Source organism: Alexandromys fortis, unplaced genomic scaffold, assembly GCF_014885135.2.
Source record: "Alexandromys fortis isolate MF-2015 unplaced genomic scaffold, M_Fortis_MF-2015_v1.1 scaffold_81, whole genome shotgun sequence".
Taxonomy (NCBI): domain Eukaryota; kingdom Metazoa; phylum Chordata; class Mammalia; order Rodentia; family Cricetidae; genus Alexandromys; species Alexandromys fortis.
This window is the reverse complement of record NW_026067960.1, coordinates 6055502-6065225: the sequence shown is the minus strand read 5'-3', so window position 1 is coordinate 6065225 and position 9724 is coordinate 6055502. Positions and strand designations below refer to the sequence as shown.

General features: G+C 49.4%; 1 protein-coding gene across 1 annotated transcript in view; it reads right to left on the bottom strand.

Annotated features, from left to right (window-relative positions):
* Phactr3 (phosphatase and actin regulator 3) overlaps positions 1-9724 on the bottom strand; it is a 201513-nt gene that overhangs the window by 23814 nt on the left and 167975 nt on the right. The window contains exon 8 of the mRNA XM_050152959.1: positions 9184-9337. Within this exon, the coding sequence (XP_050008916.1) occupies positions 9184-9337 (154 nt within the window). The remainder of the gene's footprint in view (positions 1-9183; positions 9338-9724) is intronic.

Genomic DNA, 9724 nt, shown 5'->3' with positions numbered 1-9724 from the left:
TGGTAGTACACGCCTTTAATCCCAGTGCCTAAAAGGCAGAGACAGATCTCTGTGAGTTCAAGGTGTGGTAGCAAACACCTTTAATCCTAATGCCTGGGAGGCAGAGACAGGCGGATCTCTGAGAGTTCAAGGAGAGCCTGGTCTACAGAGTTATTCCAGGACAAAGATACAGAAAAATACAATAAAAGTAAAAATAAACAAAATAGAGGTTAAAATAAAGCATTCAAAGATAAAAAATACACAGAGAATCTTGATACTGTATACTATTATGCTCTCTTTAAATTGTTTAAATGCTGAGAAAAGAGCAACAGATGCTAAAAGATATTTGTTTATAAATGCTGCTAAACTAATCCAACGTAGAGATTTTGATGCCTTGACTTTGAAATTTGGATCTAAGGACATGATACTTTGGAAAGGAGTTTCTTATTTTGTTTTCACAGAGGATGAGACCCTGTTCATTTCTTCTATTCCGATATGGTATGATGGACCACGTCCTCCTGAAAGGTTGCTGTAAATACCCTCAAAAAATTGCTTCGCTCAACTGCCAACTGAGATGAAACTAGCACACAGGTTATATCATAAACGACCTAATTAACGACGCCCCTATTCAGCAAAAAGCAGTTTGGAGAGAAAAAACTACGCCCATGTTCCCAAATATTGTTTATAAATGTTTTTACATTTAAAGGGGGATATGATATAGATATAAATAATTTGCATTGGTATGGATTTTAAGGTCAATTTTGTTATATGTGTATGTATTTTTGATCTTGATTAAGGTATTGTGATTGTGTATTTCATTTTAAAATGTAATGTATAATTAGGAAATATAGGTTGCTAATGGATAATCATCGATGATGGTAAAGCTTGTAGTCATGTTAGTTAGATTTTCTAGATATATAGAGATATATTTCAGTTAAATAGACATTCTTCATATCTCTCAAAGACTACAAAATATGGCATTTAAAATATTTTAATAACTTAGGACTTTTCATGACAAGGAAACACGTCTGCTCCTGGCAACACCAATCTACTTCAAAAGAAAGATGGGCATCAAAGAGGATCCTTATGGAGTTTGATAGCCATTTGGGCAAGAAACTGCTCTTGTCTGGACTGTTGCATAAACTGGACACCAAGAACCCGCAGAAAGAGGACTGCTGAACTTGCCTAAAGGTGAGATGGTCTTTCGAGGTTCCTGATTCATGAAAGAGTCTGTGAGACATTCTACAGGACGCAGTGGAGAGTAACTAAACTGTCTTTGGAATTTCCTGCTTCGTGGAGATGTCTGCTGGATACTATGGGCCTGTAGGCCAAAGATGGATGCCCCAACGGTACAGAGGAACTTAGGGTGACTGTCCAAGCAGCGAGATGTCTCTGTCATTTCTAGAGTTTTCTTATTTCTTGTTTACTTAGGTAGTATTATATCCTTCTGGAGTCTTTGATGGAGTTGAAAAATAAATAGATAGTTATAGTTTTCCTTAATATGATAAAAGATAAAATAGATATAAATATTGTAACTGTAATTCTTGCTTGATAACTGTTTTGTTATATGTAATTTTACTATGTTAAAGTTAAAGCTTTTCTTTTTTGCTTAAACAAAAAAAGGGGAACTGATGTGGGAGTGATTTCTTATTAATAAAGAAACTGCCTCGGCCCTCATAGGACAGAAAATTAGGTAGGCGGAGTAGACAGAAGAGAATGCTGGGAAAAAGAAGCTTAGTGAGAGAGTCGCCATGATTCTCCCGCTCCAGACAGATGCAGGTTAAGATCCTCCCTGGTAAGCCAGCTCGTGGGCTACACAGAATATTAGAAATGGGTTAGAACAATATGTAAGAGCTAGCCATAAGGAACTGGAACTATCCGGGCCAGGCAGTGTTTAAAAGAATACAGTTTCCGTGTAATTATTTCTGGGCATAAGCTAGCCATGCGGGCGGCCGGGTGCCGGGGACGCAGACCCGCCGCTCATATTTCAACAGGATCCCAGAGAACTGTCCCTACTCCTGCTTCCACCACTGAAGGACATCTCAGCCGCCCATCATGCCCTGGTTTATCCAAACAGAAGCACGTGGCTCCTCACATGGCAAACCTGATCTCTCTGCTTTCTCAGGAAAAACTCCTGATAGGATCCTGCAGGCCACATTATGGCTGCAGAGATCGGGGCATTCCAGGCCTGTCTGACATTGCTTAGGTTTTCAGCAACGTGGCTGCCTCATGTTCTTGTAAGTAACCCCAGCTAACTCACTCACTAAATTAGATTTTGGCCTGTCATCTGTGCCATACCTGGGGTAAATTGGTGCTTGTCTCCCCAGGAAATGTCACATGGCAGTCCCCCACAGCCCCATTTCCCATGCATCCTGGCCTCTGCTACCTCCCTCCTCACGGCAGTACGGACACACACACACACACACACACACACTCCTCCCAGGAGCATGTCTGTTAGGACCCTTTGAGTAACCAGTCAAGCTTCTTGTTATACAATCGTGTGCCAGCTGCAAGCACCTGCTGAGAGCGCCAAGTCCCCAGCAGAAGACAGAGAGAGCAGAATCCAGCTAGCACGCCCAGACTGAGGGCATTACAGGGAGCTGGAACAAGGTGATGGAGAGAGAGAGAGCACGGAGTCATGTCAACTGGGGTGCACAGGGAGGGAGGCAGTCAAAAAACATCTCTCTGGGGTGAGAGAGACGGCTTGGCAGTGAAGAGTACTGGCTACTCTTCCAGAGGACCTGGGTTCAATTCCCAGCACCCACATGGCTTCCAGGACAAATCAACATGACAACTCACGACTGTTTGTAACTCCAGTTAAAAAAGATATTTTCTGGGGCAGTGACTTTAAGCTGACCAGAAGCAGCATGTGTGTACTTGGAGCCCCTGTAAGCTATGGGTCCACTGAGGGTGCCGACCTCCAGACGGAGGACAACACTGTTAGGGGGTCATTCAGTAGTTGGTGGCTAGGTGAGGCGCTATTGCAGGATTGTCACCTGTGACTTGCACTCATTTCTCAGTGAGAGGCTGTGGGATGCTGCGACATTATTAAGGGCACAGGTATGATGTCCCACACCACGCTGCCCTGAGAGTGGAGTCCCAGACTTGCAGACACTGGTAGACCAACTAGAGTATAGGGATATGGTGTTACCTGTCTTATTAATATAGCCTGTATCCGATTATGGATTTTAGACACAGGACATCATCAACTGACTGAATGTGGGTGCATGCAGAACTCCTGAAGTTGCAGCATCGCCAGTTACTCAGTAGTTAGGAACTGGGCACGGGGGTCAGAGATCTTCCTGAGATGCTGTGGACATGACCACTGTATCCTTTCTTCCTCTATGGAGTATAAAAGGCACTCTCCACACGGGGCTGTGGTCAGGTCTAAGGCCACTGGCACCATGCCAGCCTGTAACAGAACTGCTGTAGACCCAGGCTCAGCTACCAAGCACCAGCAGCACTGAGATCCTGGCAGGACCCAGATCATGTCCTGCTGGCCTAGTACAGACAGTGTGTCATATCACAAATGCCCGGGGGAGGCTGTCTCCAGCATGTTCTCTTGCTAGATCTTAATGTGCACTGAGGTGAAAGCCCCGAGCCTGACTGTCACACTGTGTCCTCTTCACAGAGCATGAGGACAGTTGTCAGGGGTGAGCCACCTTCCAACGATGTGTTATTCCCATAGGACATTAAGCTGAAGAAGGGGCAGTGGAGAGGACAAACGAGGAGCCAGTGCGTGCCTGGGCTGCACATACTATGCATGTATGATACATTTGTCACTTGCAAAGATGCAATGTGGGAACAGGTGTGGATGGTGTCCATGCTGCAGTGAGAAAGGGGCCCCAGAGGGTCCCAGGACAACCTGACTCAAAGACCCTCTTTCTTCAAGCCTGGGTTTTGGGTTCCCTACCACTCCTGTTTACCCTGGTTGCCCCAGCTCAGAGATAAGACGCTGTCAATCTTACGGACCTGCTGTGGGAATACATCTCCCAAAAGAAATCTCTAAGTCAAGAACCCAGGACGGCTCAGAGATACTGTGGCCACCTCTCCCCCCTGCCCATCTGTTCTCAGCTTCTGGGATGCAGGTGAGTCCATGTGTTAGCACAGACTGCTCTGGCTCTTCACACCACTGGCAGACTGCCGTACAGTGGCGAGCCAGGGAGGTCGCCAGCCTGGCTAGGCTGGGCACTGTTATTTATTCCCTATTACAATTTCCATGTTCACACAGCAGTGCTCTACATCACATTTAAAGATGCGTTATGTAAGTGTCCTGTAAAGTGGACAGGAGGATCCCATCCTTGTTCTGTAACGTTTGTGTGCACCGCCCTCAGGGTGCCTGCTCCACACTCCACGCGTGCTTTTAGGACCCTCCTCCCCACCCCGCCATCTGTGATCTCGCAGGGCTCACCTTAGTTAGTTCCCATTTGTGTCTGACTCTTTTTTCTTATTTTTCCCCCTTTTAAACATGACTGGCTTTTTTTGTTTGTTTGCTTGCTTGCTTTAAATATTCTTAACACTTGGCATTACCATTTTAAAACATTTTTTTATACAAACAATCCCTAAAAAGAAAAATTCCAAGCCTCAGCTATGTCCCCCTAACCATTATTGTTGCCTTATCTGAACTGTGAGGTTCTTGAAGCCAACAGTCTCCCCATGCTGGGAGAGAAAGCATGCTGACATTTCCATCCAATCCAAAGACGCCACGTCACTGTTGCCAATGGACACCGGGGGCAGGGCTGTAAGAGGGAAACCTTGGCCTAGAGGAGACCGGACAGCAGAGTGTCCAGAACATAGACACAGCCCTCACCAAAAGTAGCTGTTGCTATTGAAAAATTTAAAGCCCAAAAAGTACTTTGAAACTGTACATAAAACTATGTCCATAACAATAAGCCGAAGCAAAAAGAGCCTGTAAGAGGAGCTTAAACACAGCACACACTTCACGTGACACACACGTTGTCACGAGCCGCTGTGCACTTTGCTCTGAGCTTCAATTAATTATAAAATGTACATCCTCCCTAAAATAGCAACAGGCTAAGCAGAAGCAGTGTGCTTTGGTGCTGAAAGCACTCAGAGGACACCCAAAGACACCAGGGAGTCTTAGTGACGTCACAACATAACATAAGGTAGCAGAGACACTGGGGGGCAGGGCTGTTATGGCACAGACCCTGGGGAGATGGTTCAATGGGCAAAGTGCGCTCCGAACAAGCACAAACCTGGAGTCCTCAGAACTAACACAAAGCCAGACATGGTACACATCAGTAATTCCAGCACTTGAGTGAGACGGGAGAATCACGGAAAGCTCAAGGCCAGGTAGCCTGGTGTGAGTGGTCATCAGCAACAGAAGACCCTAAGTCGAACAAGGTGGGAATGACACCTGAGCTTGTCCTCAGACACCATGCTTAGACTGCGGCACGTGTTCCTCATGTGTGTGTGCACTCGCAGAGACACACTGTCCCTGTCTCTTTCTCTCCTCCCTCCCCCTCCCCCTCCCCCGCTGCCCACTTAGGAGATGGAAGAAGATTCTGGAAATCTGCACTTCACAAGCCTCCTCCAAGAACCAGATATGAGAACCGGAAAGCATCAGAGGGACAACTGTCCACCAATGTTCCCTGCCACGTAATTCCGGAGACAGCACTGGGCTGGCCCTGGGAAAATTTGAGTGGCTGGAGGGTTCGGCACACACCCCACACAAAGGGGATAACACGAAGCTGCTGAGCTCAGAGCAGCCTTGTTTCTTGTCTCCTCCAGACTGGTGGCGCAGACCCCATTGGTTGTCCATACCCTCTCCTGAGAGTCCAGTTGCTTCCAGTGGTGGCGGAGTTGAGTTTATGCTTGCTAACACAACTGGCCGGGGTTATGTTCAAGTTACCTGTTGCCTGTGGCTTGGTGGTATGTCCATTTTCCTCATGTGAAAATGGACTGGAGTTATGCAGAGAAGCCACCCCAAGACACATGGGCAAGCCTCCAAGGGGATTGTGAGTGCACAGCTCCAAACAAGCAAGAAGGACTGGAGCAGCAGCTCCCTTATGACCATGATGGCCTCTGAGGCCCATGCTCACAGGAGTGGATTTAAAGTGCCCATGGTGAACCGGGCTCATACACATTCAAAGCCAGGGCAGAAGAGAGACTCGAAGCAAAGACACTCTGAAGTTTGTTAACAGTGTGACCTCTGCCTATGTGGTGGATGCGCACACTCCAGACAGGACTGGCTTTTGAGCAACTAGAAGCAGCAGGTGTTCTTCCTATTAAGTCTAGAAGATTATATATTCCCAAAGCCCTGTGTCCACAGACAAGAGTTCGCACCATGCGTGACCTCCGCAGCCTCAGAAGAACATGTGGAGCATCATGCAACGTCCTAAAACGTTGCAGAGTTCAAGTCGGACGAGCGCGGGAGACGTGACTGACTGGTGCTGCCCGTGTGCCTGGCGCTGTTTGCCTGTTTGCCTTGAGACCCTGCATTCTCTGTGGGCCCAGTGGTAGCAGTCTGTTCTGGATGTGGCAGAACACAGTGTACAGAGAAGCTGGGATCATTTAACCGCTGTGCTAATGCGCTAAGTGCCAACCCCTGGAGGAGACTATTGAGCTTAATCAGCCTCTCACTCAGCCCTGGAACAAAGGCCTCCCCCAGGGAGCCTGAAGAAGCAGCCACAAAATGCATCACTCAAGAGGCGCCTGTCCAGAGCCTTGGCCCAAACAAGCCACCAACTAACTCTAGGCACAAGGCTGTCATCTGCTCCACAGCAAGGCTCTAAGGCCACATGGGCAGCTAGCACCTGTGACCCCATTTATTCAGACCAGGAGGCCTGCTGGTGGCTTCTAGAGCTTGTGTCTATGACAAGCAACCCCTGAGGATGCCTGGCCTTGGCAGTAGCTGGTCTCAGTCAGTGCCTCCTGCCAGGAATGTGATCTTGTTCCTTTTGAGTGACCCGGAATCTTTAAAAAGCTACCGGCCCCATTGTCTCCACTTTATAAAGTGGGGGGGAGCCCTTGACCACAGCTGTGATGGGGCACTGCCATCTAAACCCACCTTCCTGAGGCCAAGCTCGTTCCTGAATATTTTTACAAAGTATCTCTAACCTATGTGCAGGGGGAGGGGATGACATGACTTTGCATTCCTTCTTCTGCCCTCTATGGGTGCAGACATCTGTGCACCAGGCACAGTGTCTTTGGTCAGGACTCCCAGAACACCCCACATGAAGCCCAAGCCCATAGGAGACAGCGCCAAGCGATGACCAAGCTAGAGCACCCCCTTGATGCCTTACTGTCTGGAAGGTTTCACGGGGGGCTGGCTGGGCACTCTGGGACTGTCCGATTAGTACCCCTCCTTCTCCTCCCACAGCACCCTGGCAGGAAACTGCAACCGCTCCCCAAAGCGTGAGAAACAAGAAGTGAGGACCTCTCTCCATCACTGTGTAGCTACAAGGATGGCTGAGACAGGAGCGGATAAACTCAACTTGCAGCATGCGGTCAGTACTTGAGAGTGACAGCCAGCACACGCTTGTGACTCCAGTGCTGGGGAGACTGAGGCAGGAGGGCCTGGAGTTCAAGGCCAACCCAAGCTACACTATGGGTCCCTGTCAGTAGTGTCTTTGTATTTAATGCTCTTGAGAGTGTGTGGACAGCACCAAGGGGGCACACGGGCCTTTGCATGTGATTCCCAGGACGCCTTTGTCCATGCCAAACCAGGACTTCGCCCGCTCACCCACATACATGTGAAAGGCAAGCTCAGCAACCCTGCAGGAAGGGACGGGCATCATCACAGATTCTCACCCCATAGGGGGGACTCCAACTTCATAGTGGGACCCAGACTAGGCATGCTGGGTGTGCATGCATGGGAGACAAGGATGCCTTCATTCAGAGAAGCCCAACAGCAAACAGATTATAAAAATTTTAAGAAAAAAGATTTGAAAAAAAAAAAAAAAAAAAAAAAAAAAAAAAAAAAAAAACCACCAAGGAAACCCCAACACTCCTGGAAATACCACAGATGTGTTGCTATGGCAACCGGAGGCTGAATTATTCAGCAGTAGAATGTGGAAGGTCCTAAGATGGCACACAGACAGAGGGCTAATTAAACCGCTCCTACAGGGAGATATGGGGGCACCAGAGGCCACCTCTAACTTCCAGGGGAGACTCATTGCCTCCTGCTCTCTGAATCTAATTCTGGGACGCTTTTCTGTTCTCAGACGTGGTGACAAGCATCAGAGGAGCTACTACATTCGATCCCAGAGTCTAAAATTAGTTCCTGGTTCTGTGAACCAAGGGGAATCCCGGTCCTAGAAATTCCCAAACCGAGTAGCTCCACAGCTTCCAGCCCCACCCTTTGCAGCTAAGCTGCTTGCAGCTTCTTCTCCAGTAGCCCAACTCCCACAGCCCACAGCCCCCATCCTGAGGTGCTGGGCAGCACTGTTGTCCGCAGGTGGCAGGTGATCCACAGCCCCCCTCCACAGCCCCGCCCTCCACAGCCCCGCCCTCTATGAATACTCTGAAGCCCCGCCTTCTGTAGTCCAAGGCCACCAGCCAGTTCCCCTCTGGCCTGGACCACAGCACAGTCTGTCTTCACCCAGGGTGAGTGACCACCTAGTTGCTGAGCAACCATTACCTGGTGGCCCTCAGAGACTGTTGAACATCACTTGTTCTTGTGGGCCACAGAGAGGACTTTGAGGCAAGAGGAGAGGAGCCTGGCCCCAATGGTGACTGACTATAGGAACTGTTAGTGCATCCTTCATCCTGTAGCACATAGAGTGAGGTGCACATTCTGGCCCCCAAAGTGTGACACTGTATTTAGACATTCATGTCAGCACAGCTTCTCCCAACAGACTCTGAAGATCTAGCAAAGTAGGACCCGTGTTCTTAGAGGAGGATGATTGGGTGGAAGCTCTGAGGGGCAGCCTGTAGCCAGCTGTGCTGCAGAAACCATGTCCTCAGCCATTTGCTCCAGGCCCTCCCTCCTTCCACACATCTCCCCGGACTCACACAGACCACTGGCTCACCGTGGGGAGAGTTGGTGATACTGAGAAAACTTCGAACATGGCAGGCAGAGGCCAGGGATGCTGCTGAGCCACAGGCACACAGGCAACCCCAACAGACAGCTATCCCGAGCAGCGTCAAGGGCTGAATGACCTGCCTGGACCCTTCGCCTGTCTGCGCACCCTGCCCAGCAGGGCCGGGAGGCTTCTGCGTGGGTCTGCACGTGGCACTTACTTGGAGAGCTTCATTTCTATCTGTTGTCGGATCTCCTGCCTCTCCTCATCGGTCCTCCTGGGGAAGATGTTCCGGTCCTCTAGCTCCTGCTTGCTCGGCCGGTTCCTCAGCTTCACCGCCAGCAGCTCCTTCTTGCATTTCCTTGGCAAAGTTCCTGTGAGACCCAGCGGGATGAGAAAATATCTTAGTGGACCGGCTTCATATGGCCTTCATGGGATGCTGTCAGGAGCGTGGACCGGGGGCCAGGAGCGGAAAGTGGGAGTCCTACACATGCTACACTGTGCCGCTTTCGAGGGGCTCGGTGGGCAGGGTAGGGGTGCACGATGCCACGCGGTGGGCTATTAGGCCCCCATTCAGGGGTCCCATGCTTCACAGTAGGGATCATCCAGGACTAGGCACTTGAACGGTTATGGCCCACATTGTCTTTAGAAGCCATCTGCACCCGGGGCCATGAATTACCTGTGGTGGCTGTGACGCCAACCCTGAGTAGTACTGCCTTCTCACCCCAGCACCTTCCACTGTCTAACCACATACATGTACT